Source organism: Salvelinus fontinalis, chromosome 12 (genome assembly GCF_029448725.1).
Source record: "Salvelinus fontinalis isolate EN_2023a chromosome 12, ASM2944872v1, whole genome shotgun sequence".
NCBI classification, from domain to species: domain Eukaryota; kingdom Metazoa; phylum Chordata; class Actinopteri; order Salmoniformes; family Salmonidae; genus Salvelinus; species Salvelinus fontinalis.
Genome location: NC_074676.1, coordinates 38,338,544 through 38,355,779, shown reverse-complemented (window position 1 = coordinate 38,355,779; position 17,236 = coordinate 38,338,544). Strand labels below are relative to the sequence as shown.

At 44.1% G+C, this 17,236-nt stretch overlaps 1 protein-coding gene across 3 annotated transcripts in view; it reads left to right on the top strand.

Annotated features, from left to right (window-relative positions):
- Nucleotides 1-4,927, top strand: part of LOC129867339 (KN motif and ankyrin repeat domain-containing protein 2-like) — a 43,719-nt gene extending 38,792 nt beyond the window's left edge. For all 3 annotated transcript variants that reach the window (XM_055940676.1, XM_055940677.1, XM_055940678.1), the window contains 2 exons: nt 1,128-1,226; nt 1,588-4,927. In XM_055940676.1, the coding sequence (XP_055796651.1) occupies nt 1,128-1,226; nt 1,588-1,647 (159 nt within the window). In that variant the 3' untranslated portion in view covers nt 1,648-4,927. The remainder of the gene's footprint in view (nt 1-1,127; nt 1,227-1,587) is intronic.
- Nucleotides 4,928-17,236: the final 12,309 nt, after the last annotated feature.

Below are 17,236 nucleotides of genomic sequence, written 5' to 3'. Positions count from 1 at the left end.
ATAAAAAATATTACAAAACATGCGTCCTGTTTGCAATTAGGCACTAAAATGTGGCAAAGAAATTAACGTTATGTCCTGAATACAAAATGTTATGTTTGGGCAAATCCAACACATCACATCACTGAGCACTACTCTTCATATTTTCAAGTATGGTGGTGGCTGCATCATGTTCATCATGAATATGCTTGTCATTGGCAAGGACTAGGATAAAAATAAATAGATTAGAGCTAAGCACAGGCAAAATCCTAGAGGAAAATCTGGTTCAGTCTGCTTTCCAACAGACACTGGGAGACAAATTCACCTTTCAGCAGGACAATAACCTAAAACACAGGGCCAAATACACACTGGAGATGCTTACCAAGTTAACACTGAATGTTTCTGAGTGGCCTAGTTACAGTTTTGACTTAAATCAGCTTGAAAATCTATGGCAAGACTTGAAAATGGCTTTCTAGCAATGATCAATAACCAAGTTGACAGAGCTTGAAAAATTCAAAATAGAATAATGTGCAAATATTGTACAATCAAGGTGTGCCAAGCTCTTAGAGAAGGACTCACCGCTGTAATCGCTGCCAAAGGGGATTCTAACATCTATTGACTCAGGGGGTTGAATACTCTAATCAGAAAGTATTCATACCCCTTGACTTATTCCTCATTTTGTTGCGTTACAGCCTGAATTCAAAATTGATTAAATAAAAAGAAATCTCACCCATCTACACACAATACCCCATAATGACAAAATGAAAACATATTTTTAGAAATTTGGGGAAATTAAATACAGAAAGGTCAAAGTATTCACAGCGATTACAGCTTTGAGTCTTTCTGGTTATGTCTCTTGAGAGCTTTCCATGCCTGGATTGTGCAACATTTGCCCATTATTCTTTTCAAAATTCTTCAAGCTCTGTCAAATTGGTTGTTGATTATTGCTAGACAACCATTTTCAGGTCTTGCCATAGATTTTCAAGTCAATTTGCGTCTACAAATTATTTCTAATTACGTTCTGGCATATAGCTTATTAATCTTCCTAAACTGTGTGTTGTGGCTATGAATGGGCAGGAGTGCTATGTGTATCCCGCCTCAGAGGATTTATAGCTAAGCCTGCTCTCCCTTTCGTGTTCCTCCCTCTCTAGGACGGCAGTAATGCTCTGTCCATCGCCCTGGAGGCCTCTCACAATGACACAGCTGTGCTGCTTTACGCACACATGAACTACGCCAAAGCCCAGACAGCTGTGAGTTCCCCAGACTCTGGTCTGGAGGCCGAGGGGCCTGCCTTTTTTTATATGACAAACAGCCAGTTAGACTTTGAATCCAGTATAGGTCGCACTCACAACATATCTGTGTCATGCGCAATGTTGCTACTATTTGAAGTGTGTAATTTTAGCGCTTCGGCTACACTCCAATGTTTAGTTTGGGTGTGGTATGTCGGCTGCTAGTTGAAAGATCCTGTCTTGACATGTGTAGCAGTAGTGACCCATAGAGCATATTCTATAAAGCACCATGTATTTTTTCCCTCCAGTTTATTACTGTTCATTGTGATTTTTGCCCTGTTTTATTACTATCAGGCTGAAAACATTGGTATATTTCTTTCAGGGGACGACCAAGACTCGAAGCCCCACTAGTCCTCAAAAGACATGGCCTGCTGCGGAGTAATGGACCACCAATATGGAAAAACAAACATAACTGGACTTGAGAATTGAAAATGCGCCACTGGAATACTGCCGCTGTCTACATAAAAATATGTATTTATATAATGGCATACGTCATTCATTTATTTGTATTGTTAATATAATATTATTTTTTCAATAAATGCCTTAAACCGTTATTATATAAGCCAATAATCTGCATTTGCAACATTTCTGACTAGGTCAAGGTCTGCAGCATATTTTAGGTCAAGCTGCAGACCTGACTAGGTCAAGGTCTGCAGCATATTTTAGGTCAAGCTGCAGACCTGACTAGGTCAAGGTCTGCAGCATACTTTAGGTCAAGCTGCAGACCTGACTAGGTCAAGGTCTGCAGCATATTTTTGGTCAAGCTGCAGACCTGACTAGGTCAAGGTCTGCAGCATACTTTAGGTCAAGCTGCAGACCTGACTAGGTCAAGGTCTGCAGCATACTTTAGGTCAAGCTGCAGACCTGACTAGGTCAAGGTCTGCAGCATACTTTAGGTCAAGCTGCAGACCTGACTAGGTCAAGGTCTGCAGCATACTTTAGGTCAAGCTGCAGACCTGACTAGGTCAAGGTCTGCAGCATATTTTTCTATGATACAGTAAAGCAGACCTCACATATATTTGCACTCATTGACTGTGTTTAGTTTTAGTTCCCCTCCCCTTTTTAAAGGCGCACTCCAGCTATTTAAAAAAAATCAACTTTTCTTGTTGAAAAACAATATCCCACGTATAAATACAGTAATATACACACACTTAAGGGTACCCAAAATATGTTTTGAGCAAATTAGAGTTTTTTAGACACCAGTGCAAACTTCATGGAGTAGGCCATTTGACGGGTTGGTCTGATGGACCACCTATTTATATGTTCCTTTTGTCAAGTAAATCAGGTGATAAATTAACTGAAAATGAGACTGGAGTAGTAGTCTTCTCAATCTTCATGCCAAAATAGTTCCAAGTTTGCACTAACTGTCTATGCCTTGTATATTCATGTATCTATTTTCATGTAAAAAATAAACATATATTTACATAACATGTGACACTGTTAAATGTTGTACTAAGCAGATATACCAGAAGGTTGCTGTTAATGTTCATTATATAAGATGATGTAAGGCAGGTATTCCCAAACTGGGGTACGCCAAATAAAAATGTGATTCACATTTAAAAAAAATATATATATATATTTGTTTTCTTTTTTTTCTTCACATTTTCTAACTGTACATTTATATTTTCCAACGGGGCTATACATTTGGGTGAGTTTTTTTTCTCGCCTGAGTAGCCTCATTTCACTGCCAAAAATAAAATGAAACCCTCTAGTGTTCAGCGAAAAAACAACACAATGTCAGATACAGGTAGCCTAGTCAAATCATTAACATCCAATCACATTAACCATTACTCTCTCGAGGGAAACTTTCACTCTTGCTCAGACGTATACATGACAATTTTAAAAATAAGCCACAGGAGTTTTTTTGCGAGAATAAAGATGACTTTCGAGTAGTAAGACGTATAAAAGCAACAGATACCATTAATAAGAAGGGGTTAGAAGCATCTTATATGGTGAGCTACTGAGTGGCTAGGATAGGCAAGCGCCATACTGTTGTGGAGGACTTAATTCTTCCTGCTGCCACGGATATGGCTGGGACAATGCTGGGGGAAAAGGCCAAAAAAACTATACAGACAATGACTTCATCAAACAAGACTATTTCATGACGCATCAGTGACATGGCAGGAGATGTTTTGAAACAATTCCTGCTTCGCATACAAGCCAGTGAATTATATGCGTTACAGCTGGTTGAGTCAATAGACGTGGCAGGCCTGGCACAGCTCCTGGTATATGTCCGTTATGTTTATGGGGGGTCAATTAAGGAAGACATCCTCTTCTGCAAACCACTGGAAACCAGGACAACATGAGAGGATATTTCTAAAGTACTGTACAGCTTTGTGACATCAAATGGACTTTGGTGGTCAAGATGTGTTGGTATCTGTACTGATGGCACTAAAGCCATGACAGGGAGAGATAGTGGCGTGGTAACACGAATGCAAGCAGTTGCTCCCTGCGCCACTTAGGTACACTGCAGCATCCACTAAGAGGCTTTTGCTACCAAGGGAATGCCTGATAGCTTGAAAGACGTTTTGAAAAATGTTAACTTTGTTAAAGCAAGGCCCCTGAACTCTCGTGTATTTTCTGCATTATGCAATGATATGGGCAGCGACCATGTAACGCTTTTACAACATACAGAAGTGCGCTGGCTATCAAGGGGCAAAGTATTGACACATTTTTTATGTATTGATAGACAAGCTTAAAGTTTTCTTTACTTACCATAATTTTCACAGCAATTTTCACCGCTTGAGTGATGACGAGTTTCTCACACGATTGGCCTATCTGCGTGATGTTTTTTCTCGCCTGAATGATCTGAATCTAGGATTACAGGGAGTCTCCGTAACTATATTTAATGTGCTGGACAATAATTAAGAAGTTGGAGCTCTTTTCTGTCTGCATTAACAAGGACAACACACAGGTCATCGTTGTATGATTTTTTGTGTGCAAATTAACTCAAGCTTATAGACTATGTCAAATTGGGGAGGCAGGTAGCCTAGTGGTTAGAGTGTTGGACTAGTAACCGAAAGGTTGCAAGATTGAATCCCTGAGCCAACAAAGTGAAAATCTGTTGATCTGCCCCTGAACAAGGCAGTTTACCCACTCTTCCTAGGCTGTCATTGGAAATAAGAATTTGTTCTTAACTGACTTGCCTAGTTAAATAAAGGTTTTTAAAAAAGTGAGTGAGCTGGGTGTGCAATTACGCAGGTACTTTCCCGAAACGGATGACACAAACAACTGGATTGGTTATCCTGCCTCCAGTCCACTTACTGATATCTGAACAAGAGAGCCTCATGGAAATTGCAACAAGCGGTTCTGTGAAAATTGAATTTAATCAGAAGCCACTGCCAGTTTTCTGGATAAGGCTGCGCTCAGAGGTTCTTGGCTTGGCAAATAGCTCTGTTAAGACACTGATGCCCTTTGCAACCACTTATCTATGTGAGAGTGGATTCTTGGCCCTCACTAGCATGAAAACTAAATACAGGCACAGACTGTGTGTGGAAAATGATTAAAGACTGAGACTCTCCAATACAACCCAAAATTGCAGTTATGTGCATCCTTTCAAGCACACCCTTCTCATGAACCTGTGGTGAATTATTCACCGTTTTTCATGAAACAATAAGGTTTTATATGTAAGATGGATAAATAAAGAGCAACATTACTCATTATTATCATGTTATTATTATTTGGGCCCTGTGTCACACCCTGATCTGTTTTCCCTGTCTTTGTGCTTGTCTCCACCCCCCTCCAGGTGTCACCCATCTTCCCCATTATCCCCTGTGTATTTATACCTGTGTTTTCTGTCTGTCTGTGCCAGTTCAACCAAGTTAACCAGTGTTTTTCTCTTAGCTCCTGTTTTTTTCTCTCGTCCTCCTGGTTCTGACCCTTGCCTGTCCTGACTCTGAGCCTGCCTGCCTGACCACTCTGCCTGCCCCTGACCTTGAGCCTGCCTGCCGCCCTGTACCGTTTTTGACTCTGCCCTGGCTATGAACTCTTGCCCCTCCCCGACCTGCCTTTTGCCTACCCCTTGGGTTATAATAAATATCAGAGTTTAAACCATCTGCCTCCTGTGTCTGCATCTGGATCTCGCCTTGTGTTGTTATACCCTGAGAGTGCGCTGACCTCGTGCTAGAGGGGGTACGCAGCTGGAGGTTGAATGTATGAAGGGATACGGGACTATAAAAAGTTTGGGAGCCACTGATGTAAGGTATTCTTCTGTCAAACATGATCAAGCCATAAAGGTGAAATTTTGTTTAAATAGTATTTCAAGCAATAACCATCCTATCAGACATCAAGCCATCTTTTAATGCAAATTCATGTAATAAGATGACATGACATATTATATTGTTTATACAATTTATCACCTGACACAGAACCATGTCTCTAATCTGTGTCAGAGAATCTTGCCTCATAAAATAGGTCCGACTGTCTGTATAGTTTATGGACCAGAGCCTTCTATTGCAATAAAGGGCTCTCATAGCCATAACTACATATGAGGACAACGAGGTCCGGATCTCGTCATTTTTTTCTAATTTGAAAAACTAATGAATAGTGCAAAATATAAATTTTGTAAAGAAAATCAATTACGTGTCAACATCTAAATATTGCTCCCAGCAATGATCAAAGCTCAGAACGCTTATATTCTTAATCTGACAGTTCTAATCACCCTTGCCTTCTTTGCGAACGAGTGCAATCATGAACAGTGGTTTGTTCTTTATGTTCGCTCGGTTTTGCTTTTTTAGCAGCACATTCACCCAGTGGCGCGTATTCATGAATGCCAAGGTTTCCCCAAGAAATGTACCAAGAATAAAAGGAACTCTTTCGTCTCTGTGTTTTTATAATTTCACTTCTGTACCGCCTGGTACGGCAACTGCACTGCCCGCAACCGCAGGGCACTCCAGAGGGTGGTGTGATCTGCCCAACGCATCTCCGGGGGCAAACTACCTGCCCTCCAGGACACCTACAGCACCCAATGTCACAGGAAGGCCAAAAAGTTCATCAAGGACAACAACCACCCGAGCCACTACCTGTTCACTCCGCTATCATCCAGAAGGCGAGGTCAGTACAGGTGCATCAAAGTTGGGACCGAGAGACTGAAAAACATCTATCTCAAGGCCATCAGACTGTTAAATAGCTATTACTGGCACATTAGAGGATGCTGCCCTATATACATATATTTGAAATCACAGGCCACTTTAATAATGGAACACTTGTCACTTTAATAATGTGATGTAATAATTTTGTAATGTAATAATTTTGCATTACTCATCTCATATGTATATACTGTATTCTATCCTAATCTACTTTATCTTAGTCTATGCCGCTCTGACACTGCTTGTCCAAATAATTATATATTCTTAATTCCATTCCTTTACTTTAGATTTGTGTGTATTGTTGTGAAATTGTTAGATATTACTTGTTAGATATGACTGCACTGTTGGAGCTAGAAACACAAGCATTTTTCTACACCCGCAATAACATCTGCTAAACATGCGTATGTGACAAATAAAAATTGTCTCACCAGAGAAAGCATCCAACCGAGTGAAACATTGCCTCTCTGTTTCTGTATGTGTACAGTGATTTAGGAAAGTATGCAGACTCGTTGACATTTTCCACATTTTGCTACAGCAATTACAGCCTTTAGTCTTCTTGGGTATGACACTACAAGATTGGCACACCTGTTTCTCCCGTTCTTCTCTGCAGATCCTCACAAGCTCTGTCAGGTTGGATGGGAAGGGTCGCTGCACAGCTATTTCAAATCAAAGTTTATTTGTCACGTGCGCCGAATACAACAGGTGTATGTATACCTTACAGTGAAATGCTTACTTATAGGCTCTAACCAATAGTGCAAAAAAAGTATTAGGTGAACAATAGGTAAGTAAAGAAATAAAACAACAGTAAAAAGACAGGCTGTATACAGAAGCCAGGCTATAAAAATAGCGAGGCTACATACAGACACCGGTTAGTCAGGTTGATTGAGGTAGTATGTACATGTAGATATGGTTAAAGTGACTATGCATATATGATGAACAGAGAGTAGCAGTAGCATAAAAGAGGGGGTTGGCGGGTGGTGGGTGGGAAACAATGCAGGTCTCTCCAGAGATGTTCGATCGGGTTCAAGTCTGGGCTCTGGCTCGGACATTCAGAAACTTGTTCCGAAGCCATTCCTGCATTGTCTTGGCTGTGTGCTAAGGGTCGTTGTCCTGTTGGAAGGTGAACATTTGCCCCAGTCTGAGGTCCTGAGCGCTCTGGAGCAGGTTTTCATCAAGGATCTCCCTGTACTTTCCTCCAGATGTGACGCTTGGCATTCAGGGCAAAGAGTTCAATCTTGATTTCATCAGACCAGAGAATCTTCATCAGATCAGTCACTGTCAGTCCTTTTTAGTGTTGAGTCAGTCTCTACCGGACAAAGTCATGTTAGGATACATCAGTTATCCTGTAAGAGCTTTTTTGTCGAATTCACTGCGCTGCTTCAGGTGGAACGTTTATGGTCATGTTGAAGCAGTGTGTCGGAGGGAGATTCCAAGATGTGGGACTTGTGCAGAAGGGCATGGGACAGAGGATTGTGTAGTTTTCGGTGGATAAAGTTGTGTGTGTCAACTGTAGGGCTGCCCATGTTGCTGGGGATCGAAAGTGCTAGAGGCAGGTTGAAGTGGCCAGAGTCAGAGTATAGTGCAGAAGGTGTCATATGCTTGGGTTAAGGGTGAGAGATCCTGAGAGGATCCCAGTGAGTAGTGGATTTAAGCCAGCAGAGGGATAGAACAACGACTGATATATGCTTCATTATAAACTGGGTGGTTCAAGCCCTGAACGCTGATTGGCTTAAAGTCATGGTATATCAGACAGTATACCATGGGTATGACGAAACATTTATTTGTATTATTCTAATTACGTTGATAACCCGTTTATAATAGCAATAAGGGACCTCGGGGGTTTGTGGTATATCGCCAATATACCACGACTAAGGACTATATACAGGCACGCCGCGTTGCGTCGTGCATAAGAACGGCCCTTAGCCGTGGCATATTGGCCATATACCACACCCCCTCGAGCGTTATTGCTTAAGTATGGTTGGCTTCTTAGCGTTCATAGCAATGGTTATCAACTACTGCAGAAATGGAACGTAAATCACAGAAAATGTATTTTGTGGTGGCAGCTGCAGAGAAGTATTTGGGTATATGAGATTTGACAGAAGAGTTACAGGGTGTGTTGTGGGGTGACGTCCCATCCTGCCAGGCCATTGGCATGGTGAAGGAGCAAATAGGGTCAAAGTAGTGGAATGGGGTAGTGGGTTTTTAATGAGTGTAGGTGGCAGCTGCAGAGAAGTACCTAGGTGTTCGAGATTTTACTGCAGATGAGTTCTAAGATGTTTTGAGATGTTTATTTTTTTAAATAGTGTTATATAGGTGTAGGGTTGGGTGTGCAATTTAAAAAAAAAATTGTTCCCCTTTTTATATCACTAATGTAAGTGTCACGCCCTGGCCTTAGTATTATTTGTTTTCTTTATTATTTTAGTTAGGTCAGGGTGTGACATGGGGTATGTGTGTGTTTGGGGTATTATATGGTAGAGGGGGTGTTGGTGGTAGTATATGGGTTTGTGTTGAGTGTATGTATCTAGCTGTGTCTATGGTTGTGTGGAGTTTTCTAGGAAAGTCTATGGTTGCCTGAATGGGTTCTCAATTAGAGACAGCTGGTTTCGGTTGTCTCTAATTGGGAACCATATTTAAGGCGATCATAGGCTTTAGCTGTTTGTGGGTCATTGTATATGTCGTACGTAAGTAGTTTGTGTGTGCACTTGCGGTTTAAGTTTCACGATCGTTTGTTGTTTTTGTTAGTTTGTATAAGTGTTACGTGTTCATCTTCGTCGTTAAAAAATAAAAAGAAGATGTATTCAAGTCATGTTGCGCCTTGGTCCTCTCTTTCACGTCAACACGATCTTGACAGAATGACCCACCAAACCCGGATCAAGCAACATGACCAGCGGCAACAGGATCAAGGCATTAAGGATTCATGGAGATGGGAGGAGATTTTAGATGGTAAGGGACCTTGGGCACAACCGGGAGAATATCGCCTCCCTCGTGAAGAGCTGGAGGCAGCGAAAGCCGAGAGGAGGCGATATGAGGAGGCAGCACGGAGGAAAAGGCTGGAGGCCCGCGAGTAATACCCAAAAATTTATTGGGGGGGGCTAAGAGGTAGTGGGCCGAGTGCAGGTAGGAGACCTGCGCCTACTTCCCAGGCTAACCGTGGAGAGCGGGAGTACGGGCGGACACCGTGTTACGCGGTAGAGCGCACGGTGTCTCCTGTACGTGTTCATAGTCCGGTGCTGGTTATTCCACCTCCCCGCACTGGTAGGGCTAGATTGGGCATTGAGCCAGGTGCCATGATGCCAGCTCAACGCGTCTGGTCTCCAGTGCGTCTCCTCGGGCCGGTATACATGGCACCAGCCTTACGCATGGTGTTCCCGGTTCGCCTACATAGCCCGGTGCGGGTTATTCCACCTTCCCGTACTGGTCGGGCGACGGGGAGCATTCAACCAGGTAAGGTTGGGCAGGCTCGGTGTTCAAGGGAACCAGTACACCTGCACGGTCCGGTATTTCCGGCGCCACCTCCCCGCCCCAGTTCAGTTCCACCAGTGCCTACACCACGTAACAGGCTTCCAGTGTGTCTCCAGAGCCCTGTTCCTCCTCCACGCACTCGTCCTATGGTGCGTGTCTCCAGCCCGGTACCACCAATTCCGGCACCACGCACTAAGCCTCCTGTGCGTCTCCAGAGTCCTGTGCATCCTGTTGCTGCTTCCCGCACTAGCCCTGAGATGCGTGTCCCCAGTCCGGTACCACCAGTTCCGGCCCCACGCACTAGGCCTAATGTGCGTCCCCAGGGTCCAGTATGCCCTGTTCCTTCTCCCCGCACTAGCCTGAAAGTGCGTGCCTTTAGCCCGGTGCCTCCAGTTCCGGCACCACGCACCAGGCCTACAGTGCGCCTCATCCGGCCAGAGCCATCCGTCTCCCCAGCGCCGTCTGAGCCATCCGTCTCCCCAGCGCCGTCTGAGCCATCCGTCTCCCCAGCGCCGTCTGAGCCATCCGTCTCCCCAGCGCCGTCTGAGCCATCCGTCTCCCCAGCGCCGTCTGAGCCATCCGTCTCCCCAGCGCCGTCTGAGCCATCCGTCTCCCCAGCGCCGTCTGAGCCATTCGTCTGCCCAGCGCCGTCTGAGCCGCCCGTCTGTCCCGAGCCGTCAGAGCCGATAGTCAGTCAGGAGCCGCTAGAGCCATTCATCAGTCAGGATCTGCCAGAGCCGCCAACCAGACAGGATCTGCCAGAGCCGCCAACCAGGCAGGATCTGCCAGAGCCGCCAACCAGACAGGATCTGCCAGAGCCGCCAACCAGACAGGATCTGCCAGAGCCGCCAACCAGACAGGATCTGCCAGAGCCGCCAACCAGACAGGATCTGCCAGAGCCGCCAACCAGACAGGATCTGCCAGAGCCGCCAACCAGACAGGATCTGCCAGAGCCGCCAACCAGCCATGAGCGTCCAGATCCGTCAGCCAGCCATGAGCGTCCAGATCCGTCAGCCAGCCATGAGCGTCCAGATCCGTCAGCCAGCCATGAGCGTCCAGATCCGTCAGCCAGCCATGAGCGTCCAGATCCGTCAGCCAGCCATGAGAAGCCAGATCCGTCAGCTAGCCATGAGCAGCCAGATCCGTCAGCCAGCCATGAGCCGTCCAACCAGGATCCGCCAGAGCCGTCATCCAGCCAGGATCTGCCCATTATCCTGGTGCTGCCCCTTATCCTGGTGCTGCCCCTTATCCTGGTGCTGCCCCTTATCCTGGTGCTGCCCCTTATCCTGGTGCTGCCCCTTGGTCCGGTGCTGCCCCTTATCCTGGTGCTGCCCCTTGGTCCGGTGCTGCCCCTTAATCCAGTGGGGTTAATGTGGAGGGTGGTCATTTGGGGGGGGCTACGTAAGCGGGTAGTGACTATGGTGGGGTGGGGACCACGACCAGTGCCGGAGCCGCCGCCGTGGAAGGACGCCCACCCAGACCCTCCCCTAGACTATGGGCTGGTGCGCCCGGAGTTCGCACCTTAAGGGGGGGGTTATGTCACGCCCTGGCCTTAGTATTATTTGTTTTCTTTATTATTTTAGTTAGGTCAGGGTGTGACATGGGGTATGTGTGTGTTTGGGGTATTATATGGTAGAGGGGGTGTTGGTGGTAGTGTATGGGTTTGTGTTGAGTGTATGTATCTAGCTGTGTCTATGGTTGTGTGGAGTTTTCTAGGAAAGTCTATGGTTGCCTGAATGGGTTCTCAAATAGAGACAGCTGGTTTCGGTTCTCTAATTGGGAACCATATTTAAGGCGATCATAGGCTTTAGCTGTTTGTGGGTCATTGTATATGTCGTACGTAAGTAGTTTGTGTGTGCACTTGCGTTTTAAGTTTCACGATCGTTTGTCGTTTTTGTTAGTTTGTATAAGTGTTACGTGTTCATCTTCGTCGTTAAAAATAAAAAAAAGATGTATTCAAGTCATGTTGCGCCTTGGTCCTCTCTTTCACGTCAACACGATCTTGACAGTAAGAGGATGAACAAACACTACCACACATTTAGTGGGGGCATGCACAATGCCATGATACCAAAGAAGAAGGCAGTAATGTTGAAGGGTTATGCCCTGCTTACATCGTGACGTATTTCATTAATGTTGGTGAAGCCAGCCGGTTATATTATGGTATGGTTATTTTCAGTCGCAAACCACCACCATGCACAACTCAGGGAGTCCAACCAATACACAGACTCCTGATGTTGTGTCCCAAAGCTATCAAAATGCCAACAATACAGTTCTAAAAATGTTTTCATTCGTTGTTGATGCTACGTGTTAATGTGAATAATTTATCATATTTCCCCCTGTATAACATTACAATTGTACAGCTAATAGGCAGTTGCAACAGCACAACTTTAGATCAATAGAACACATTCACCTATCCAGTGGTGTAGTGGTGCCTGGAGAAGTGGGTATACTCTAATTTTGCCCAAATATTTACAAACGGCTCGCCAGGTGAAGGAAAGGCCCCCTGTGTGAAAAATTCTATGAGAAACAGTGATACACTGAATGACCTAAAATTACAAATTCCGTATTGGTTTTTCACAGTCAGGCCAAACCAAGCTGTACTGTGCAAGTAGTCTAATAGTAGGCCTACTATTGAAACAGATACATTTCAGAGTTTTCCATTTTTTTTCTCAGGTTTTTGCTCTCCAAGTCCCTTTTTTGATAGTAAAACAACAACATTGGATGTTGTAAGTCTATAACAATGCTTAACCATATCAGGAGACCACACAAAACAAGTGAGTGTAGTGACCCTTTAATTAAAGTGTGCAGCCACTTAGCACTGTTTGTTTAGAAGTGCTTCTGTAGCACATGAAATGGAGTTAGCAAAACAAATGGTCACTGGATTGATTGAAATAATCACGATATAATTCTGCCATTAGGTAAAAATACTTGAAAGTACTACTTAAGTCGTTTTTTGTGGTATCTGTACTTTGCTATTTATATTTTTGCCAACTTTTACTTCACTACATTCCTAAAGAAAATTATTAACTTTTCACTCCATACATTGTCCCTGACACCTAAAACTACTCATTACATTTTGAATGGTTAGCAGGACAAAAACATTTTCTAATTCACACACTTATCAAGAGAACATCTCTGGTCATGCTTACTGCCTCTGATCTGGCAGACTCACTAAACACATGCTTTGTTGGAGCATGCCCCTGGCTATCTGTAAATGTAAAAAACAAGAAAAGGGTCTGGTTTGTTTAATATAAGGGATTTGAATTTGAAAAGATGTATACTTTTACTTTTAATACTTAAGTATTTAGCAAATACATTTACTTTTGATACTTAAGTATATTTCAAACCAAATACTTTTAGACTTTTACTCAAGTAGTATTTTACTGGGTGACTTTCACTTTTACTTGTGTCATTTTCTATTAAGGTATCTTTACTTTTACTCAAGTATGACAATTGGGTACTTTTTCCACCACTGCCATTTAGGCATATGCTAAGAGCCGGCTCTTGTAGGTGAACGTTGGGAGCCGGCTCGCATATCAGAAGAGTCTAATCTATTTATAAAAAAATAAAGATATGAATAATCAAAAGATTTAAATGAATAAAATTAACTATTTCAAAGAACGGGGATATATATATATACACTGCTCAAAAAAATAAAGGGAACACTTAAACAACACAATGTAACTCCAAGTCAATCACACTTCTGTGAAATCAAACTGTCCACTTAGGAAGCAACACTGATTGACAATACATTTCACATACTGTTGTGCAAATGGAATAGACAAAAGGTGGAAATTATAGACAATTAGCAAGACACCCCCCAAAACAGGAGTGATTCTGCAGGTGGTGACCACAGACCACTTCTCAGTTCCTATGCTTCCTGGCTGATGTTTTGGTCACTTTTGAATGCTGGCGGTGCTCTCACTCTAGTGGTAGCATGAGACGGAGTCTACAACCCACACAAGTGGCTCAGGTAGTGCAGTTCATCCAGGATGGCACATCAATGCGAACTGTGGCAAGAAGGTTTGCTGTGTCTGTCAGCGTAGTGTCCAGAGCATGCAGGCGCTACCAGGAGACAGGCCAGTACATCAGGAGACATGAAGGAGGCCGTAGGAGGGCAACAACCCAGCAGCAGGACCGCTACCTCCGCCTTTGTGCAAGGAGGTGCACTGCCAGCGCCCTGCAAAATGACCTCCAGCAGGGCACAAATGTGCATGTGTCTGCTCAAACGGTCAGAAACAGACTCCATGAGGGTGGTATGAGGGCCCGACGTCCACAGGTGGGGGTTGTGCTTACAGCCCAACACCGTGCAGGACTTTTGGCATTTGCCAGAGAACACCAAGATTGGCAAATTCGCCACTGGCGCCCTGTGCTCTTCACAGATGAAAGCAGGTTCACACTGAGCACATGAGCACATGTGACAGACGTGACAGAGTCTGGAGACGCCGTGGAGAACGTTCTGCTGCCTGCAACATCCTCCAGCATGACCGGTTTGGCGATGGGTCAGTCATGGTGTGGGGTGGCATTTCTTTGTGGGGCCGCACAGCCCTCCATGTGCTCGCCAGAGGTAGCCTGACTGCCATTAGGTACCGAGATGAGATCCTCAGACCCCTTGTGAGACCATATGCTGACACATGCACATTTGTGGCCTGCTGGAGGTCATTTTGCAGGGCTCTGGCAGTGCACCTCCTTGCACTAAGGCGGAGGTACCGGTCCTGCTGCTGGGTTGTTGCCCTCCTACGGCCTCCTCCACGTGTCTCCTGATGTACTGGCCTGTCTCCTTGTAGCGCCTGCATGCTCTGGACACTACGCTGACAGACACAGCAAACCTTTTTGCCACAGCTCGCATTGATGTGCCATCCTGGATGAACTGCACTACCTGAGCCACTTGTGTGGGTTGTAGACTCCGTCTCATGCTACCACTAGAGTGAGAGCACCGCCAGCATTCAAAAGTGACCAAAACATCAGCCAGGAAGCATAGGAACTGAGAAGTGGTCTGTGGTCACCACCTGCAGAATCACTCCTGTTTTGGGGCGTGTCTTGCTAATTGCCTATAATTTCCACCTTTTGTCTATTCCATTTGCACAACAGCATGCGAAATTTATTGTCAATCAGTGTTGCTTCCTAAGTGGACAGTTTGATTTCACAGAAGTGTGATTGACTTGGAGTTACATTGTGTTGTTTAAGTGTTCCCTTTATTTTTTTGAGCAGTGTATATATATATATATATATATATATATACGCCTAAATGCTCAAGTTCATCCTGACTGTTTGCTCAGACTAACAGCCTCACCTGTTGTTCCTGTCAGACACGCAATGTCAATCAATGAACTAAAGAGGCATGTGGGAGGGCCGAGCCAACTCACTCACAGTCAGTCACACACTTAGCAGCCGAGGAGAGAGGAAGGACAGCTGTGAAAACAACAGCTGGAAAAAGAGTCGGAAGCACAGTAGCATTTGGATGCATTTTAATAATGTTGACTGATTGGCTTAAAGCTGTGAGCACAGTGTAGAGCACAGTGTAGAATTTACCAAAACAAAATCTCATATAAAGCCGGTTCTACCCACAACCTACACCGGCATATGCGAACTGTGCACCCAACTGTGAAGCTAGCTGTAGCGGAGCTTCGAGAAACTAGAGGGCCTGCTAGTGATAGTGGTGGAGCCAGCACCTCCACACGTGGAGATGTATCCACTCAGTCTAGTAGGCCTACTCCGTAACCCACAGCAACGCAGTCTTTTATGGTCAGTTTATACCAAAGTCTGTCTGTAGCAAAACAAGGCCAAATTGATATTGCATTGGCTAAAACGATTGCCACCGATTTCCAGCCATTTTCGATCGTGGAGAACAGAGGTTTTAGAAATTATAGCAACAGTCTAAATCCAATGTACACAATTCCAAGCAGGAAAACCCTTTCAAAATCACTTATTCCACAACTATACGAGAGCACACAAGCTTCAGTGCGGGGAAGAGTCCAAAAAGCTACTGCAGTTTGCCTTACCACTGACTGCTGGACATCAAGGGTAACCACTTCTTGTATGTCGGTTACATGTCACTCCATTGAAGATTTTTCGATGTCTAGCTGTCTTCTAGACTGCTTTGAGTTCAGCGACAGACACACCTCAGAGAACTTGGCAGAGGAACTGTTGAGAGTGGCCAGAGAATGTCAAGTAGATGGAAAAGTGGTCTGTTGTGTTAGCGACAATGCAGCTAACAGACTAACAGAGCCATGAAAAGCCATGAAAATGTTAAAATGGACCCATCATCCATGTCTTGCCCAAACAATCAACCTGATTGTAAGAGATCCTGTGAGCTGGTGGAAGAACAAGGCCTCTGTCTACCCACGGCTTACTAAAGTCATGACAGGGAGACTCTGCATAGTGGCCACATCCGTTCCTTCTGAGTGTCTTCTCGAAAACAGGACAAATAATTACTGAGCGAAGAAACCGCATCAGCCCCTCGAAGTGAGGCAGCTTGCATTTCTGAATGCAAACTCTCTCATAAAAGCAAAATATGGTCAGCATTGCTGTGTGCTGCTGGTTATAACATGGCAATCAAGAAGAGAGAAAAAAGTGGGACCAGTTTAATGTTTTAAATGAGATGCTGCAGTTTTGCAAATTGTTATTTATTTTTCTTTGATATGGTGCAATATTCTATTATGCTGTTCAGATTGTATTCGTTTTGAATGGTTAGATTTATATGCACTTTGTTTATATACATTAAAAAATTATACTTTAAATGCAAATGTTTAATATTTATGTATCATAACAAACCAATGCCTTTTTAAATACATTGTGGTTAAGGTAGTAAGGTAGAGTATGATTTCATTTAATAATTTAATTAGAATTGTTTTAACACCAATCATAGTCAAACTATCGCAAACTGTTTGACTTAAAAAAAAACATGTTTTGTATTTTTTCAAGAGCCGTTTGGGAGCCAAAAGAGCCGGCTCTTTTAGGTGCGCTGAGAGTCGGCTCACTGAAAAGAGACGGAATGCCCATCACTAATTTGACATGCGACTAGAGCTTGCATTGAATTGTGGGTAGTATCAACCACGCAAGTGACCATGTTGTTCCCTCGAGCTAAATCTAGTGCGGAGGGGCAACGTTAGATCGCGTAAGCGGGGCGGCAGGTATCCTAGTGGTTAGAGCGTTGGATTAGTAACCGGAAGGTTGCAAGATCGAATCGCCGAGCTGACAAGGTACAAATCTGTCACTCTGCCCCTGAACAAGGAACAGTTAACCCCACTTCCTAGGCCGTCAGTGAAAAAAAAAATATATATATTATGTACTTTCTGTATTGATTTGTTGTTAATAAAAATTTATAATAATAATAATAATAATAAAAATAAAAAACTGATTTGCCTAGGTAAATAACAATAATGCACCATGGCAGCACATTCTGATTTCACCCCAGAACGG